Source organism: Theobroma cacao, chromosome 4 (genome assembly GCF_000208745.1).
Source record: "Theobroma cacao cultivar B97-61/B2 chromosome 4, Criollo_cocoa_genome_V2, whole genome shotgun sequence".
Lineage (NCBI taxonomy): Eukaryota > Viridiplantae > Streptophyta > Magnoliopsida > Malvales > Malvaceae > Theobroma > Theobroma cacao.
Window position 1 is genome coordinate 5,273,011 of NC_030853.1, and position 19,916 is coordinate 5,292,926.

At 32.9% G+C, this 19,916-nt stretch overlaps 1 protein-coding gene across 1 annotated transcript; it reads left to right on the forward strand.

Moving 5' to 3' along the window:
• On the forward strand, positions 15,028-19,716 carry LOC18601253 (phytoene synthase 2, chloroplastic). The gene is made up of 7 exons (XM_018120135.1): positions 15,028-15,400; positions 15,574-16,306; positions 16,424-16,474; positions 17,500-17,672; positions 18,200-18,435; positions 18,687-18,879; positions 19,229-19,716. The coding sequence occupies exons 2-7, from the start codon at positions 15,814-15,816 to the stop codon at positions 19,406-19,408; spliced, it is 1,326 nt and encodes a 441-aa protein (XP_017975624.1). The 5' UTR covers positions 15,028-15,400; positions 15,574-15,813; the 3' UTR covers positions 19,409-19,716.

Below are 19,916 nucleotides of genomic sequence, written 5' to 3' on the forward strand. Positions count from 1 at the left end.
AAGAGGAATGTGATGAAACCAACTTCTAAGCTATGGTTATATTTTGTGGCTTCCAAATTACTTCCTACAACACATCTTAATGATGTCACAAAAAATCGAGCCATCCTTATTCATTCCATCATGATGGGATGCACAATTGATATTGGCCACGTAATTTACAAAGCCATGACTCACACTGCACAATCAAAGCATGAAGGCTTGTGGTTCCTTTCTCTGTTTACAGCTATGTGCAAGAAAGCTGGTGTAAATTGGGATGCTAGTAAGGAGTTGTTGCACCAAAAACTTCTAATTGATCTCAATCTCAACCTCCGACAACTTCAAAATTTTGTTAGGGGTAGTTTTTTTTCTACACACCATCCTTTATCCCCTCAACCAAGACACCAGCAACTATTAATGACTCAAAGAATTGAGAATTTTTAGCACTTAATTGAGCACTTCGGGACCTAGTTTGAGCAACACATGACTTATTAAACCCACTGTAATCAACATATGAACCAAATTTTTTGAGCTTATGGTGTTTTTATGGGAATGGACATGTCTACTCTTCCACCAGCACACAATCCTCCTAGGGGTGCCAATGAGGCAAAGAACAGTGAGGACAATGAGGCAGAGGATGATGGAGATGAAGATGTGGACTAGAGCTTCACTTGATTCATCCAACCATCATAGAAGTATTATTTACCTTTCCTTTACTTTTCTCTAACATTGAGGACAATGTTTACTTTAAGTTTGGATGGGTGAATTTATTTTTCTAGTGGTGAATATTCTGTGGAAGTTTTAGATTTAGTTTTATTTACATGTTTATCTAGATTTATAAATAACTTAGGATTAGTTGGTAATTTAATTTATTATTTGATCAAAGTTTAGAAATATAGAGTAAAGTTGTACCAATTTTGTCAATAATTTCCCTATCCAATGATGATAACTAGTTGTCTTGAATTCTTAGCTTTTAGTGAAAAAGGTTTTTGTTCAAATTCATGCTAAATTCTTTTGTTGAGTATCATTGTTAGAATGTGATTTACACAATTTTGAGCACTTTATATTTTGCTTTGAATTATTGTGAATATCTAGAGAGGGTTTATATTGATGTAAATTTTAGATTATATCAAAGAATTTCAAATTTGCTTGATTCTCTTTTGATGCGAAATCCTAGGCAATACTTAGTTAAGAACATGATTTAGGCCATCTTTGGACTATTTGAGCCTAAAAAGTCAACCTTGTTAAATCTTTATCCCTAACAGACCCCGTTGAGCTTAATTTCTCTTTTCTTTGTTTAACTACATAATAATTGAACTTAGCCTTAAAATAAAATTTTCTATTTTGCAACCCTCACTTCTAAACATGTATATTGTTTTAGGAGGTATAGATTGATCTAAATGTTTAAAAAGGTAGAAAGGTGATGTTGATAAAAAAAATTCAAAATATTAAAAGTCACCCCGCTACTTACAATACAAAGAAAATAAGTTTGGGGTTGTGAAATTATAAAATTGTGAGGAAAAAAAAAGAGAAAAGAGAGAAAAAATGTTGAATAGAAGAAAAAGTTCAAATATGGAAGAAAATGGTGTACTTGGAGAAGGCAAATAGAGCTCTATGGTACTAGAATAGATTCTATATGTGAATATATATGTGTTTGCTTAAATGTATGTGCTTAGACTAGAGAACAAAATGTGGAATTGTGTGTGATTATGTGCCTTAGTGCAAGCCACATGGGTGGCCTATGTTGATTGTGTGAGCCTAGATTTAGAAGTCTAGAGGATATGATAAGCGTCTAGGAGTAGATTACCCTAAATAATTGCCTCTTTTGATGAATCATGAGCATTTGATGCCTTAGAGACACTTAGAACCATATCAACCTTATAGACAATTTGAAGCTAGAAAAATGTGATTTATGATTTGATGAGGACTTATGGAATGTTAAAGGCATGAGGACCTTATTTATGGATATGTGTGCCCTCCAATGAATGAATTCCAAATGTTAATTTGATTTGAGGTTGAATGGAGTATGTTCCTCTATGACTTTGTACTGTGCCTACAGGGATGGTGGTAAGTAGGGACGATGGTATTTGTCCCACCTATGATTCATGCCAGCAATGCTTTGATGTCACCCATTTGAGAATATTCCGAGTGATGCCAACCGTCGAGAGAATACACTAGTCGATGATTCTGATTCTCCACCCGTTGCTTTGACATGCACATGATTTGTTCTCCACTAGTGGCTTTGCCCTGAGTGCGATTTGTCACTGCCGATTGGCCACCGTATGTGATTTGATTATGTCTAGGGGAAGACCACTCTATGATTATGATTTGATTTGTGTACGACAGAAGATGGCCTCGGATAGGCCAAGACAAATTTGATCCAAATCTGATATGATACTCTGGTGACTAAAGTGTGTTGTGGAAGGTAACTTTGATTAGCTGTGAGGACAAGCCCAATGATATGTATGATACCTATAGAGACTCTTTAGGGATGATGATTTCCCTTAACATTGGAGATGTTTGCTAGAATGTTTGGTTGTGCTTTAAATAATTGTTTATATATATATATATATATATATATATATATGATTTTGATTTATCTGCATCCCTCGCTAAGTATTAGATAACTCACCCATTTTGTACCATGTGTATATAAATAGGCTACTGGACAGGGCATGGCAAAGTTCGTCCATTGACAAACTAATTTTGGCATCCGATAGGTCTTCACTCGTTCAGTTCACTCTGCTACATCTGTTGTGAGCTTTTGCTCCTCATTTGGCCTAGATATGTATGTAGGCATGTTATGCCATTTGAAATTGTATTAAGGGTTGTTAAGCATAAACCTACTTTATTGGCCAATGTATAGCCTTATGGATATTGTGTATGAATTATGTGCAAGGGATGATGCTTTGTATTTGAATTTGAATTTTATTTATAAATATTTTGGTTTTAACATCACTTAGTTATGTGTTATGTTTGATTTTGAACTTTGAGACTTGCTCAGGTCTCATGGGCTTTACCTGCCAAGCTCATGCATCAATTGTAGACCTTCGGGTTGGGTCGTGACAAGTCGCATCCAACCTCCACCAAGGCCATGGCCTCAACCATTTAATTTGCAAAAATCGTGATGTATTTTTTCTCTCTAGGACTGTTGCAGTGTTTCAACTTTGACAAGGTTTTAAAGCACCTTTCAGGCTAATTGGGTGAAGTGATAGACATGAAAGTTGTATATTTTTCTCTTGAATTTCCAATGGTTCAAGAATCACTTCATTTAGAATTCTGCAAAGACAGTTATAATTGAAATACCAAGACATGTGCAGTGAACGTTTGCATCTAAAAATTTCTCTCATTCTTTCATTAAAGTCCTTCTTTAATAAACACCTACGAAAGCACAAATAAATCAATAACAACTTATCTTAGGCATATAACCATCAATTTAAACACAAGATTAACTAAGATTAGATTGACTCACCTAATTAACTAACTTAAAATAATTAAATAAAACTTAATTAATGTTTATGCATTACTACAATAACTAAGCTAATTTATTATCAAACTTAAAACCAAATAACTCTATATCATATAGTTATCATGAAGCAGTATAAATATGAATCTGATTGAGGTGATTACTATGTTAGACAACTTGTTCATGTGGCATAATATTTGCATGTTGTTTCTTAACGGTGACATACACTATAGGACATATCCTCCTCTTATAAAATCACCATAGCATCCTCGTCGTCCCTAATAACTGGGCGTGATAGCCCTCCATGTACACTGATCAATTAATGTATCTCAATTTTTTGATTTTGTGAGTTTACCACAACAACATCTTTAACCAGCTTCATCAGTCCCTTAAACGACAAATAACTCTTAACCCATCGAATTCATGTCTTATCACCTTTATAAATGTCATCGATCCAATGACCATCATGCGTAATCACAAGTTAAACATATGGCAGGCCGTTAAAATTTAATGAAAATAAGTGTCAAAATCAATTTATCAAAAAGTTGCTACATACCATGTTTTCAAACTTTCCTAACACGATGTTGAAAAAATGTTGTTTTTACAAGCTATGTTCAAAAACGTTGTTACAAACCATGTAGAAAAAATGTTACACACCATATTCAAAAAAATTTTGCTGCACACCATGTTCAAAAATAGTTTGCTGTATGCCATTTTCAAAAAAAAAAAAATTTGCACGCCATGTTCAAAACTTTTGTTATACACCATGTTTACAATGTTACTACACGCCATGTACAGACCAATTTACTACACGCCATGTTCAGAAAAATATTGATACACGCCATGTATAAAAACATGTTGTTACACACCTTGCTATGTTCAATAAATTTGTTACACACCCTGTGCATTAGAGTTATTACATGCAAGCATGGCGTGTAGCAACTCTAAGCAGTGTTCTAATTTACAGATTTCACTTGAAACTTTAACACATAAACTTTGGGATTCTGTGCATGTAAAACAATAAACCCATAAACATACCTTGATGAAATCTCTACTTTTTGGCTTGTAAATTGACGACGATATGGCGAAATGGTAAGAGATAGATCGACAACGATATGGTAAGATAGCAAAAGATAGACAAAGAAATATGGTGATGGTGATAAAATTAGAAAGAGCTGAATGGCGAAAGAAACTTGGATGGCAATAGAGAGGTGAGAGAGCTGGATGGATAGTGTTCTAGATGGCAAGAGAAAGAAATGAAGAGCATTTAATTTGTCTCAAAGGGTTTTAAAGGCATTTTTGTCAAGTCTTGGCAAAAGTTGGGTAAAAATAGTTAACTTTATATTCAAGACTATTTTTGAAATGGGCTTATAAGGTTGGTTGTTTTTCACAATTTGCTTTATTATAAAAGCTTGACATTTCAAATCAAAGTGTTTTATGATTAAACTTAGGGGGAGTATTTTAACAAGCAAATTTTGCTCAAAATTTTTGTCATATCAAAAAAGGGGAGATTATTAGCTTTATCAGTTTTAAAATGATTTTGAAATAACCAAAAATGATAAAAATTGCTTTAGTAATCCTTGAACTTATTTGAGTGATCCTTGAACTTGATTGAATGATTCTTGAAGTTATTAAAATCTCATGCACTTGTTCTTTATGTGTCTAAAAAGCTTTAATTCAAAAAATGATTGAATTTGTATATAAGTTTCAAAATTACTTGAATAAGTTTTATGACCTCCCTAACACTTATTCTTGAGATGTTGAAGTGTTTGAATTCCAAAGATAGGTTCACAAAGTAAGGAGTCTACCTTAAGCTATTCAAAAAGGATCAACCCTCATCACACCAAGCTCGATTCAAAATTGAGAAAGCATGCAAAAGAGCAATTGGAAGTTTATATGACACAACTTTTGGAAAAGGATTGACATCCTTTGCTTGAAGCTTGATCCCAAGACAAAATGCAAGAAATGCAATAGAAGCGTGGAAGATCGACATGTTATCCATGAAGCTTGATCTTAAAACAAAAAGCAAGAAAACCACTAAAAGCTTTGAGGATTGACATCGAGACAACCCAAGCTCGATCCTAGAAGGAAGAAAAAATGATAGAAAGCCACTAGAAGCTTAAAGAATTGACTTCAACACATCCAAGCTCGATCCTTGAATAAAAAGAGGGAAACAATTCAATTCTCGAATATAGGATTTACATCCAGGTTTAAAAACTTGATTCTACAAGTATAATTCAAAGAAGAAATTCAAACCAAGATTGACACCCTCATCATCTAGGCTTGATCCTTGAGAACCATTAAACACAAGGTTCAAAAGGAAAACGGCACCTCCAATGACTCCAAGACTTTTCCAACTATAAAAAGGACCCCTTGGAAACATTTCTAAGTGAGGAAGAGAAGTGAAAAAGGGAAAACTCTTAGAAATCAAGAGAAAGAAGAAGAAACACCAAGCACAAGCAAGAGCAGGAGCAAGCAACCATTCAAACTTTTCATTTAAGCTTAAATTGCCTTGATCTTTCACTCCAACACTTTATACTTATTCTTGCACCCATATTCTTCTTACATTTTGTACTCACCTAGCAAAATTCACCTTCTAGAGGTATCCTTGCTACTCGAAACTGTAAGAGATAAGATGTTATACCTTAGCCTAAGTAAAAGATAGAAAAGTTACGCTTGATCCTTGTAAAAGGCATTGTGAAGGTTGTGCTTGATCTTGTGAACATGTATTGTAAAGGTTATGCTTAAGCCTTGAAAAAGTATTCTTCATAGTAGATTTGAAACTCCTTAGCTTGCTAAGGGAGAAGACCTAGGCACCTATAGAGAAGGTTGAACCTTTATCAATTATTTGTGTTCGTTCTTTCTCTCTTCACTTCTTAAGATAGTGGTTTTAACTTTGAACAAGTTTTATAAATTTAGTCATCATCTACTAGCTTATTGATTTGTGCATCATATTTAGTGTTAGCATATACAAGAAGCTCTATTTCATTACTTGTGCAATTTATCTTGAAAAGTAAATAAATTTGTTTTCAATTTTCAAATACCTTAAAGTACTTATTATACTTCTTCTAGTATGTTCCAAAGTGAAAAACATTTTTGAAAAATGTTGTCTTCAAGTTTGCCTTCGTTAAAAAGGTTTTAGTTGTTGAATAAAATGTTTATAATTCCAATTCACCCTCCCCCTCTTGGAATTGTTTTCATATTTATAAAGAGCTAACATTATTTAACAATAATATTTTACATTAATTCTTGCAAGTTTACATTAAGGTTTTTCAATTGTTAATTTTCATTATAATTATTTTACTTATTATGATTCATTTATAAATTAAAATTTGTAAATCATTAAATACTTTTAACTCAAAAATATAAATTTATTTAATATTCACAAAAATTATATTTATTTTGATCTAATTAACTTGTTACATTAAATCTTTACAAGATAAGTTCATAGAAGATGACCTTCTTGATTTATTTTACCTTGAGAATGACTCCCCATAGAAGCAGAAAATAAAGAGATCAAATTACAAGGAGCTGAAGGATGATGTTCTGAAGACATTTAATAAGGACAAGGCTGAGTTTAACCGCACTGGTTTGTCTTCATCCTCGTCATCATCATCTTTAAAAGATGGTGGCCCTTACAAGCTCAAAAAATTGTGAAGAAATTTAGGTTGTCTGCAATTACGATGATGGTCACAAGCTAAAAGCATTGGAGTTTAGACGAAGGTGTGAGACCTCAACCTCTATAGGCTTATAACTAAGTATAGATGTAATAATACAAGCCAGGGGTAGTTTCGTCATTTTCTCTAATAAGCTTCAAGAAGAAAGTTTTATGATATTTTAAGGCTTAAATGGGTATAAGACTGCATAAATGATGTGTGCTGATGAAAACACGAAGAAAACTAGAAGTTTCAATAATTTTCATAACATGGGCAAAATGGTCATTTTTCACCTCGGGTTAAAATTTTAAGTTTTTATGAACCCGAACATGTCTAGACCATTATGGATCTTGTCCCAGTGTTAAAAGAGCAAAAAGATTGCATAAAAGATTGGAGGAGAATAAGTTAATTGGTGGAGGGGCATTTTCGTAATTTTAAGGGAAAGGATAAGATTGCCTATAAATATCTTGAATTTCCAGCAGCTTCTAGAGATTTTCCAACAGCTGGCCTTCTTCTTCTTCTCCTCTCTCACGTTTCTTCAAAACTCCATGGAAGCTTGATTTGAAGCTTGAATGATTTTCTCTCTCTAGCTCTAGTTTTCACACCTTTGAACCCTTTTGACTAGAACCCTTGAATTCTTTCATCCTCTCACTTCAAAACCCTTGATAAATCTCATTTTTGTACTTTCTCTCACTAGTTGGACGTTCTAGAGTGAGAAAGAGAAAATTTCACCATTTATTTGAAAACTATTGGAAGAGAATTTGACTACAAAGGAGCCCTAGGGTAAGTGATGAATTAAGCTTAATTCACCGGGTATGTGATGATGATGATGATGGGTATATGCGTGTATATATATATATACATATGTAAATATGTGTGTTATAGGAAATTGATGGATAATGGTTTATGGTTGTAATGCATGTGAAACTTGACATGTTAAACCTTGAGAAATTGTTATGTGTTTCATATTGGTTTTAAACATTTCAAGCAGGGTGGTTTTCTTTGGGAGAAAGGGAAATTTTCATTTGATGCCCTGTATTTCGCTACAGCGAGAAACTCTCGGGTTTTGAAAGGGTAGGCTGGTCGAAAACTCGCTGAAGCGAGGATGCATTTTCGCTGCAGCGAGAATGACTTGTAGCTTCTCGCTGCAGCGAAATACATTCTCGCTGCAACGAGAAACTTTCTGTTTCTGGGTTGCAATTTCGCTGCAGCGAGATTGAATTTTGCTGTAGCGAGAAACATTCTGTTTCTGGGTTACAATTTCGTTGCAGGGAGATTGAATCTCGCTACAGCGAAAAACTTTCTGTTTTGGTCTCTTATCTTGTTCAATTGTTGTCTTATCTTTCACTTCTTTGCTACCATATCAGAGCATGAACTTCCAACATTAAGGATTAAATGAGTTAAGTTTAAAATGAGGAGGTTTAGTGAGAAATCCTCGACCAGTTGAGAAACCCTCGTTCGGTTAATAACTAAATCCTAATGTCGCTGCAGCGAAGATTCGTTGTCGTATTTGACTTACTTGTGTAATATTGTAGCTTTTATTCTTCAAATGGTTCGTTATGTATGGGTTAATGATTTTCAAATGATTAATCATTTAAAGGCTTGATGAGGGATTTTTAATAAGAATAGAAACAAATTGCATTGTTTTGAAAAAGAATGCATCATGATTTCATTAAAGATTCCTTATGGTATGCTTGTTCCCTTCTTTGTTCACTCACTGGGTTTATACTCACCATTTTCAAATTCATGTTTTCAGATCACGAGGCAGCCGGTAACTAGGACGAGGTGTCCTTATAGACCTGTGTCCATCTTTTGGTAGGTGTCTCGGCATTCAGTAGTTGTACATTCATCCGAGTCCCTCTGTTGGAAGTCGAGTGTTATTTTATTTTGTATAGACAAACTTAATGTAAATTATTAGAATACATATTGTAGACATTGTATGTAAATTTTTAAGGAGTAATGCCAGTACGAGTTAGCAATGTATATCACTATTTTGATTCAAAAGTATGAAATATGACTTAGCGATATTTGATGCAATGATGAGTAGGATAAATCGATAAGCTTGCTTGGGCTTAATAGACTACGTTTATTGGGCCCTTGTGCCGATCATGGCCCTAAAATTTGGGTCGTGACAAAAGGTTTCTCTCAAGTACTTGCTGCTGCTTTTGTGTATAAGTTTTAGTTGGAAAACTTGTTTTGTAATCTAGCCTTTGGTGATAAAGGTATCAGAAGTTACATACCATTAAAAAGTCTATAGGAATGTCATGTTCTTTAGTGACTCAAAGAACTCTGATAAAAGAATTCTTAAGCTGATTCATTTACCTTTAAAAAAAATGATTTGTTACATTAAATCTCAAACATTTATGTTAATATTTTGAATAATAATTGTTTAACCTTTATAAGTTTTTACATTAATTCTTTCAAATTTACGTTAAGGTTTTTCAATTTTAAATTTCCAATACAATTATTTTTATCCTTACTGTTATTCATTAATAAATTAAAATTTGTAAACCGTTAATACTGGCTTGATGATATAAATTTAAATATTTACTTTTCTCAAAAATTATATTTATTTTGACTTAATTGACTTGCTACGTTAAATCTCACACATTAAAGTAAATATGTTAACCATGTTTTTTCCTCATTTTATAATTTTTTATATTAATTCTTACAAGTTTAAATTAAGGTTTCGTAGTAGTTAATTTTCACTATAATTATTTTATCCATATAATTATTCATTTTTAAATTAAAATTCGTAAATTGTTAAGTATTTTTGGCACAGGGAAATAAATTTAACTGCTTAATTTTCACAAAATTATATTTATTTTTACCTAATTAACTTATAACGTTAAATCTTATACATTTACATCAATATTTTAATAATACTTGTTCCATTTTTATAATTTTTCACATTAATTCTTATAGGTTTAGTCAAGATTTTGAATTGTTAATTTACTCTATAATTATTTTTAACTTTATTATAATTCATTTATAAATTAAAATGTATAAACTATTAAATATTTTTAGTTCGATAATATAAATTTAAAAGTTTAATTTTTACAAATATTATACTTATTTTGACTTAATTGACTTGTTATGTTAAATCTCACACATTTACATTAATATTTTAACAATGCGTATTCATTTTTTATAATTTTTTATGCTAATTCTTACATATTTATGTAATGGTTTTTCAGTTGTTAATTTTCAATATAATTATTTTTATCATTATTATTATTTCTTTATAAATTAAAATTTGTAAATTGTCAAATATTTTTAGCTTGAGAATATACATTTAAATGTTTAATTTTCAAAAAAATTAGATTTATTTGGAATTAATTGAGTTATTACGTTAAATTTTACACATTTACATCAATATTTTAACAATTCTTGTTGCACATTTATAATGTTTTACGTTAATTCTTTTAAATTTACTTTAAAATTTTCAATTACTAATTTTCACTTTTTTATCTTTATTATTACTCCTTTATAAATTAAAATTTGTAAATAGTTAAATATTTTTAGTTGAAGAATATAAATTTAAATATTTATTTTTCAAAAAAATTAGATTTATTTTGACTTAAGTAACTTGTTACGTTAACTCTATAGAATTATGTAAATATTTTAATAATACTTGTTTTACCTTTATGATTTTTTATATTCATTCTTATAAATTTATGTCAAGATTTTAAACAATAACTTTTCATTGTAATTATTTTTATACTTGTTATTATTTGTTTATAAGTTAAAATTTGTAAATATTTAAATATTTTTAAATAAAAAATATAGATGTAAATGATTAATTTAAAAAAAATTATATTTATTTTGTTTAAATTGACTTTTTATTAGAACTCTCAATAATTTATGTTAATATTTTAACAATGTTTGTTTCAACTTAATGATTGTTTACGTTTATTCTTATAAATTTACCTCAAGATTTATAAATAGCTACTTTTCACTATAATTATTTTATCCTTATTATTATTCATGTATAAATTTAAACTTGTAAATGGTTATTTTTTTTTTCTCGAGAATACAAATATAATAGATTAATTCACTTAAAGTATGTTTATTTTGTTTCCATTGACTTTTTACAGTAACTCTTGTTCATTTGCGTCAATATTTTAACAATAATTATTTGAACTTTATGATCTTTTATGTTTATTCTTTTAAATTTTCATCAAGATTTTTAGACGATTAATTTTTTATAATTATTTTTATCTTTATTATTTATTTGTAATTTAAAATTTCTTAATGTTTAATATTTTTATTTTAGAATATAAATATAAATGATTAATTTTCATAAAAATTATGTTATTCTCTTTGTTAGTTCTTTCCTTTTAATTATTATTTTTAAAAAAATTATGTAATTTTATTGCTAAAAATCATAGCTAATTTAGCTATGGATTTTATGGGAACGATAATAAAAAAATTAAATACAACAAAATATAGCCCTTATTTGACAGTGTTGCTGACCCTGATGGATTCTCTTCATATTTTTATCAACAATGTTGGGATATAGTTGGTAATGACCTCCTGAATGCAGTAGTTGATTTTTTCCATGGCGCTGACCTCCCAAGGGGAATTACGTCTACAACTATTGCGTTGCTGCCCAAAAATAATAATGCCTCGAAATGGAGTGATTTTAGACCGATAAGTCTTTGTAACATTTTAAATAAAATCATTACCAAGATTTTAGCTAACAGTCTTGCAAATGTGCTTCCTTCCATTATTACAGATAATCATAATGGCTTCGTAGGGGGGAGATTGATCAGCGATAATATCCTACTTGCTCAGGAACTAATTGGGAAGATTGACCGAAAGTCAAGGGGTGGAAAATGTAGTTCTCAAGTTGGATATGATGAACGCTTACGATTGGCTTGAATGGGATTTTCTTTATAGAATGCTACAGCAGTTTGGATTTAATTCTCAATGGATTTGCATGGTTCACCGTTGCATATCTAATTGCTGGTTTTCTTTGATGATAAATGGTGGTGTTGTGGGTTATTTTAAGTTAGAAAAAGGACTAAGACAGGGCGACTCCATCTCTCCGTTGATTTTATTCTGGTTGCAGAATATTTATCTCAGGGATTGAATGCTTTGTTTGCCAAATATCCATCTCTGCATTATTTTTCTGATTGCCCTATGCCAGTAGGCCACTTAGCATTTGCAGATGATATAATCATATTCACTAATGGTGTGAAATCCTCCTTGCAAAAAGTTCTATTTTTCTTGCAGGAATATGAGGCGGTTTCTGGGCAGCGAATAAACCATTCCAAGAGTTGCTTCATCACTCATCAAAATATGGCAAACAGTCGCATCCAGATCATTTCTCAAGCCATTGGCTTCATTTATAAGTGCTTGCCTATCACATATTTGGGGGTGCCTCTTTATAAAGGGCCAAAAAAGGTAGTGTTATTTGATAAATTGGTAGCAAAGATTCAAGATAGTATAGCAGGATGGGATAATAAAATATTATCTCTGAGAGGGCGAATAATGCTATTACGTAGTGTATTATCTTTTCTGCCTATTTATTTGCTCCAGGTCCGTAAACCTTCTATTTGTGTTATTGAAAGAATTGACAGAATGCTCAATAATTTTTTGTGGGGAGGTTCGGCAGGTACTAGAAAAATACATTGGGCATCGTGGCATAAGATCACTCTACCATCCAATGACGGAGGATTAGACATCAGAGGCCTAGGTGATGTGTTTGAGGCCTTTAGCATGAAACTTTGGTGGAGGTTCTTAACTTGTAACAACATTTGGATGTAATTTATGCAGATTAAATATTGTGCTTATCAAATTCCAAGGTATGTGCAACCGAAGCTTCATGATTCCCAGACATGGAAACTGATGTTAGCTAGTTGCCAGGTTACAAAACAATACATTGGGTGGCGGATTGGTAAGGGTGAGTTATTCTTTTGGCATGATTGTTGGATGGGTGAAGCGCCCTTGGTTAATCGGTTTCCATCTTTACATCATCTATGACAAGAGTTTGCTATTTCTATGATAATGGCAAATGGGATGTGGGTAAGTTGAACAATGTGTTGCTTGAGGATGTTTTGGCGAAAATTTTAAAAATTTCGATCAATCCACCCAGTGATGATAGGGCGTATTGGGTACCTGCTTCGGATGGTCAATTCACTACTAAGTCTGCTTGGGAGATAATTCGACAGCGCCAGTCGGTGAATCTTGTGTTCAATTTAATTTGGCATACAAGCATTCTCCTAACTATTTCTTTCTTTCTATGGAGGTTATTGCAAGATTGGATCCCAGTTGATTTGCAGTTGAAAATCAAGGGATTCCAGTTAGCTTCTAAATGCCAACATTGCAACTCAGAAGAGTCTTTCATGCATGTTATGTGGGAATGCCCAATTGCTACACAAGTTTGGAATTATTTTGCGAAATTTTTCCAAATCAATATTACTCATCCCTAAAATGTTTATCGGATTATATGGGCATGGTTGTACTCTGATGATTACACGAAAAAAGGACACATACGCACGTTAATGCCTTTATTTATTTTTTGGTTCCTATGGGTTGAAAGGAATGATGCGAAGCATAGGGACCTCGACATGTATCCTAACAGAGTGGTATGGAAAGCTTTAAAATTCATCCACCAATTATTTCATGGGAGACAATTCCACAGTTGGTAATGGAGGGGTGATCTACAGATTGCTCAAGCATGGGGTCTAATATTTCAACAGGCATCCCCACATCCACCAAAAATATTTTTTTGGCACAAACCATTAATAGGTGAATTTAAGTTGAATATTGATGGTAGTTCCAAGCATGATTTTCAAAACCCAACTGAAAGGGGACTTTTTCGAGATCATACAAGTACCATGATTTTGGATTTTTTAAAAAATTTTGGACCTTATAATTCATTACAGGCAGAGTTAATGGCACTACATAAGAGTCTACTTTTGTGTATTGAGTACAATGTTACTAGACTTTGGATAGAAATGGATGCAAAAGTAGTGGTACAAATGATACATAAGGGCCATCAGGGATCCTCTAGGACTCGGTATTTGCTCACTTCCATTCGCAGATGCTTGAGTGGTATCTCTTTTCGGATTTCGCACATCCATATAGAAGGAAACCAGACTGCAGATCATCTCTTAAATAGGGGACATACGCATCAGAACTTGTAGGTTTTTTCACAAACAGAAGGTCAGCTCAGAGGTATTCTTAGATTAGATAAAGTTAGTTTACCTTATGTTCATTTTAGATGAATGTAAAGGAGTAGTACTCTTAATTTATTTATGTTATTTTTGTTATTTAGATTCTTGTAATATGAAAGTGTTTCAATTTTATGATTATAGTAAAAAATATGATCATAAAATGAAACATTCCATTCTAGGTACTCTTCTTAATCTTTCTCAATCTCATGTAACTCTAGAGATCAGGTTCATGTCCCCCTCCCTTTTATACTTAATTTTTTCGATTATTAATGAACGTTTACAAGGTAGCTTGGCTTTGCAAAAATTTTTAGCATAAAAAAAAAATAGGCTTTATCTTCTTAAAAGTCGGGTTTAGGGATACTCAAAATCTAGAATCAAAGTTGTCCAACTCAAAAAAGAACCTATAGCTGCTATCCAAACTACACAATTTTTTTTATCGATCAATGGCTGAAATAAATATATCTAAATTTAATAGTTATTAGTCAATACTGGTCAATTTTATTGACTTTGTTGTAGAATTCACCCACTTTTTCCACTCTCCAGTTCAATTGCCAACTCTAAACATTTGGAGGTTTTTTTTTTTTTTTTAAGCTCCTCTTCTAATTTCTGATAACGTTATCCTCTGCTCATTCGCTGATTGGTCCACGTACTTGGATTTCTTTCTCCCTGCTCGTGCTTTTCTCATTTCGAGACCATATATCCAACTTGTTTTCTCCGCTGGGTCCGGATCCTTTGAGATCCATTACACAATAAAAACAAGCAAAGCAAGCAAATCCGGATTTGGAGCCCAGGAATGTCCGGATTCCGGATCAAACTTTTCTCATGCACTAATCCAAAGAGAAAGCAAACCAAAAGGACAACAATAAACAACACTGTCCGAATCCGGACAAAGCTCTTTTCAGCTCTCATGATGCATTGTTTTTGTTTTTATTACACTATATATATATATATATATAAACGACTCTGAATTCTGGAAGATTGGAGAGTGGAGTGGGTCAGATTGAGTGGCCATTGTTAGTTTTTCCTTTGATGTGATGCATTTAGACAGTCTTTTGAGCTTTAATTAATTAATTCATTTCAAAAATCAAAACTCTCGCATTCCCATAGCCAACAAAAAGGTTAATAGCTTTTCCATCACTAGCTTGATTCCTTGTTTTTCTTCCATTTTGCCTTCTCTGTATGTTTTGTTTGCTTGGATTAGTTTTGAAACTTAGAAAAGCTACAACCAGCTTTATGAACTTCTGTTAAGAAAGGCTAACCCCTTTGTTGTTCATTTTTGGCTCGATTACAGAGTGCTTAGGCGGAGATTTTTTTATATTTTACAGATTCAGTGTAACTACGATGTTGCTTAACTTTAAGACTTCTTCAATTGGATTACTTGGTTAATTTGCATTATGGCCGCTTTTCCTCTTTAGCTGCAATTACAGACCCCTTTTCTTGAAAGAACATAACCTTTCGATTGGTTTCATGTCAACTGAGAAATTGTTTTCTTTAGAAATTAAAAACACAGCTCAAGCTCAACCAATTCAACATGTCTGTAAAGCTGCTATGGCTTGTACCTTCCCGATCAGACCTCTCCAATATTTTGGGGTTCATTCATTCATCCCGAGATGGAAACCGGTCCTTAGGTTCCTCCAAATTTTTATTCCTAGATAGGAATTTGTTGTTCAAGTACAGTGCAAATAAGGGTAAGAAACAGAAATGGAACTCGTATTCTTTAAGGACGGATCTGAGGTATCCATGCATAGGTAGTTCTGGTTCAGAAAGCTTAAGCTCAAGCTCGGTTCCTCTAGTATCAAGCATGGTGGCAACTAGCTCAGCAGGAGAAATGACTGTCTCCTCAGAGGAGAAGGTTTACAATGTTGTACTGAAGCAGGCAGCTTTGGTTAAGAGGCAGTTGAGACCTAGTGGGGATCTTGATGTGAAACCAGATATTGTTGTCCCTGGTACTTTGAGCTTGTTGACTGAAGCTTATGACCGTTGTGGAGAAGTTTGTGCCGAGTATGCAAAGACTTTCTATTTGGGTTAGCCTTCTCATACCCGTTATCAATTGGAGTAGCTCTATTGTGAGCTTTGGGTTGGAATTAAGACCAAGTACTTAAAAACATTTGCTGTTGATCCTTGTTGTTTTGCCCATTCAGGAACTTTGCTGATGACCCCCGAAAGGCGGAGGGCTATTTGGGCAATCTATGGTGAGTTATTATTACCTATACTTGCATTCAATGTCATATGGTCTAGAAAAATAAGAATATAAAAGCATGATTAGCAGATAAGTTAAAAGGGAAGTTCAAAAAAAGTATAACAATAGGCAGTTTATGTAAGACACTCTATTGACACATGTAATTCCTGCTATTGCGTGAGACTCATGACTCTTTTCTTATTCCATATTAACTCTATATTGTTAACTTGTGTCTGATGGTAAGGTTGAAGCTGAGCAAGCTGTTTCTAATATCTTAAGACTTGCATGCTTTCTGTTGTGATATGAAGCCTTAAGAACCAGTGTGCATGATCTCTTTAATTACTAATGATGTTTTCTTTGTCAACTATCATGAGGAGTAATTTTTCCAAGGCTGCTGTGATAATGCAGCGTATGAGCCCTGTTATGTGATTCATGCTTGAAGATTTCTCCCACATAAACATGATTTTTATCAGTAGAATAAGCAAAGTTGTTTTCCTATGGTGTCTCATCAGTATTTCTTATAGAAATTTCTAGTATAAATTATGTATAAGATGTCAAAAGTCATATTGACACCTCTATGCAGGTTCTTGTTCTTTCCTTATGGCAACGCTGAATACTTATGTGGTTCAGTTGTAAGGTGTGCATATGTGGGATGAGATTACTTTCCCAATTATATTTTAACTCAAAATAATAGTGGTTAATTCATATTTACGGGCACCAAAGAATTTCATGTTTATCTCAGTCACCTATCCTTTCAACATTCATACACTAATCAGAAATTACTTAGTAAACTAAGCATATTAGTTGGTCTAAAAAATTCAGAGGTGTTTTACCAGTTTAATAATCCAGTTCCAACAAATTAAGCACTAATAATTTCTAATCCACAGTAAATATCATTTTTAATTTTCTTAATAATTTTTTCAAGCTTCCTGAACATATCTATTGTGATAGATTTTAAGTAATGTCTGATGGATGACTGTAAGCTAAATATGAAGCAGTTTATTTCTTCACTTCTTATGATGTTACGCACATATACAGTGTGGTGTAGGAGGACAGATGAGCTTGTTGATGGGCCAAATGCGTCGTATATAACTGCAACAGCTTTAGATAGGTGGGAAGCGAGGTTGGAGGATCTATTCAGAGGTCATCCATTTGATATGCTTGATGCTTCTTTATCAGATACGGTTGCTAAATTTCCCATTGACATTCAGGTTAGCTTAAGTTGATTTGCTGTCAGTCTCAGTTTCTTTGTATTATGACATTTCATTTATATTGGCTGGCTTGTGCTTGCCTTAAAAATGAACTGAAGAACAGCTTCTAGTTGAATTGTAATAATGCTTTATAACATCAAACTATTATATTGATATCCACAGATCATTTTCCACTTTGATGCTATTGCACTATTTTTTGCATTAGTTTGATATGTGCCCCTTAAGAGTTATGCCAGTGAAGAGAGTCAGTGCATAAACTTGTCTACTTGATTGGTCCTCCATCTGTTTATCATCTATTTTATGAAGCCCTAGTGCTTACTGTGGGGAAGAAGGGCTATGTGATTTTGAAGCAGTGAGACAAATTAATATGTTAATCTTTGTAGCCTTTTTCATTGCTCCTGGTTTCCCACATCAGTATAGCTAACAAATTTTTTGAACAAAATGAAAAAGGAAAAAGCAAAAGTCACAAATGCTTGTCTATTTTACTTTTAGACCTTCTGAACCCATTTTTAATATCTTGTTTGCAGCCTTTCAAAGACATGATCGAAGGAATGAGGATGGACCTTAGGAAGTCAAGATACAAAAATTTTGATGAACTATATCTCTATTGTTATTATGTTGCTGGCACTGTTGGGTTGATGAGTGTTCCTGTTATGGGCATTGCACCTGAATCTCTAGCTACTACAGAGAGTGTCTATAATGCTGCACTGGCTTTAGGGATTGCGAATCAGCTTACTAACATACTTAGGGATGTTGGAGAGGAGTAAGAACAGAGTTCTAAATATTGACATCTGCAATTTTTAGGTTTTGCTTAATCCTATAATTGTAGAAGTTATAATTGTTCAAATTCTTTTCCAGTTCAGCTACTAATAATTTAAAGTTCATTAGTCTTTAATTTTTATTCATTCTTTTGAATGAGAAGAAGAGTAACTTGTTTTTGATTCTATCTTCTTTTTCCTTTTTGGGTTAGAAAACGAACTCAAAGATTTCTGCTTTTTCTCTTTCTTCCTGCAGTGCACAAAGGGGAAGGATTTATCTACTGCAGGATGAATTAGCACAGGCTGGACTTTCAGATGAGGACATTTTTGCTGGAAAGGTTACAGATAAGTGGAGAAACTTCATGAAGAAGCAAATAAAGAGGGCAAGGATGTTCTTTGATGAAGCAGAAAAAGGAGTGGCAGAGCTGAGTGCATCTAGTAGATGGCCGGTAAACAATCAAGAACTCTAATACTAGAATAAGATAACATGGAGCATAAAAATCACTAGTCAACTACAATGAATGTAACCAAGTTTTCTTAACCATGTGCTATAGATATTTTAGTCTTTCTAGCACATCTGATGTGACATTTTGTTCAATGTCAATGAATTGTTGTTCTAAGGTAAACAAAGAGAAACCTGTTACTTAAGCTTAAAAATACCAAATAGAGACCAAGTGTTCTCAATTTATTTCTTCCATTAGTTTGGTCAGGAAAATTAAAGGTGCCAAAAATATTGGGACTGGTTGTTTTTGAGTTTAAGTTCTTGATCTTCTTGTATAATTCTTTTGAATATTGCAGGTTTGGGCATCATTGCTGTTGTATCGCCAAATACTAGATGAGATAGAGGCCAATGATTATAACAACTTCACAAAGAGAGCTTATGTGAGCAAAGCAAAGAAATTAGTTGCCCTGCCAGTTGCATATGCAAAATCCCTCATTGGCCCGTCAAGAACTTCCTCTTTTCTGGGTAAGGCATAATCTAACTAGCAAAATATAAAACAATAAAAGCATATAAATAGTCAAAAAGAAAAGGAAAGAGAAAGAAGAGAAAACCATGTTGGTAATATTGGAAATTGCCATGATGCAGCAATTATTAATCAAAAGGAGAGCAGTGACTGTGAATTACATTGTAAATTCATTTCTCTCAACGATGTAATTTTGCACTTCCTATGTAAGAGAGCCTATTTGTTGGTTCAGCACCGTGTGTTGCAGATTCTTCGCCTTGTTACCAGGATTAAATTTGGATATTTATATGGTAATGCCATGAGCTTGGGCCTGATGTTTAATGGGGTATTTCTCTTGGGGCCTGAAATCCAAAGATCCAGAATGATTAATGGGGTCTTGCAAGTTCGTAACTCTCATAGATTCCGAAGCACACTAGAACCCACATTTTATTTATTTATTTAGTGTGGTGCAAGATGTCATATGTCAGAACTGAAGCTCAATTTTGTGTGATTTTATATTTTGAAAATAGAATTTAAATAAG

Excerpts from the sequence above, each read along its gene's own strand:
- LOC18601253 (XM_018120135.1), top strand. The coding sequence starts at position 15,814 with ATGTCTGTAAAGCTGCTATGGCTTGTACCTTCCCGATCAGACCTCTCC. Across the intron at positions 18,436-18,686 it reads CTTAGGGATGTTGGAGAGGA|TGCACAAAGGGGAAGGATTT; the intron begins GTAAGAACAGAG and ends TTCTTCCTGCAG. Across the intron at positions 18,880-19,228 it reads GTGCATCTAGTAGATGGCCG|GTTTGGGCATCATTGCTGTT; the intron begins GTAAACAATCAA and ends TGAATATTGCAG.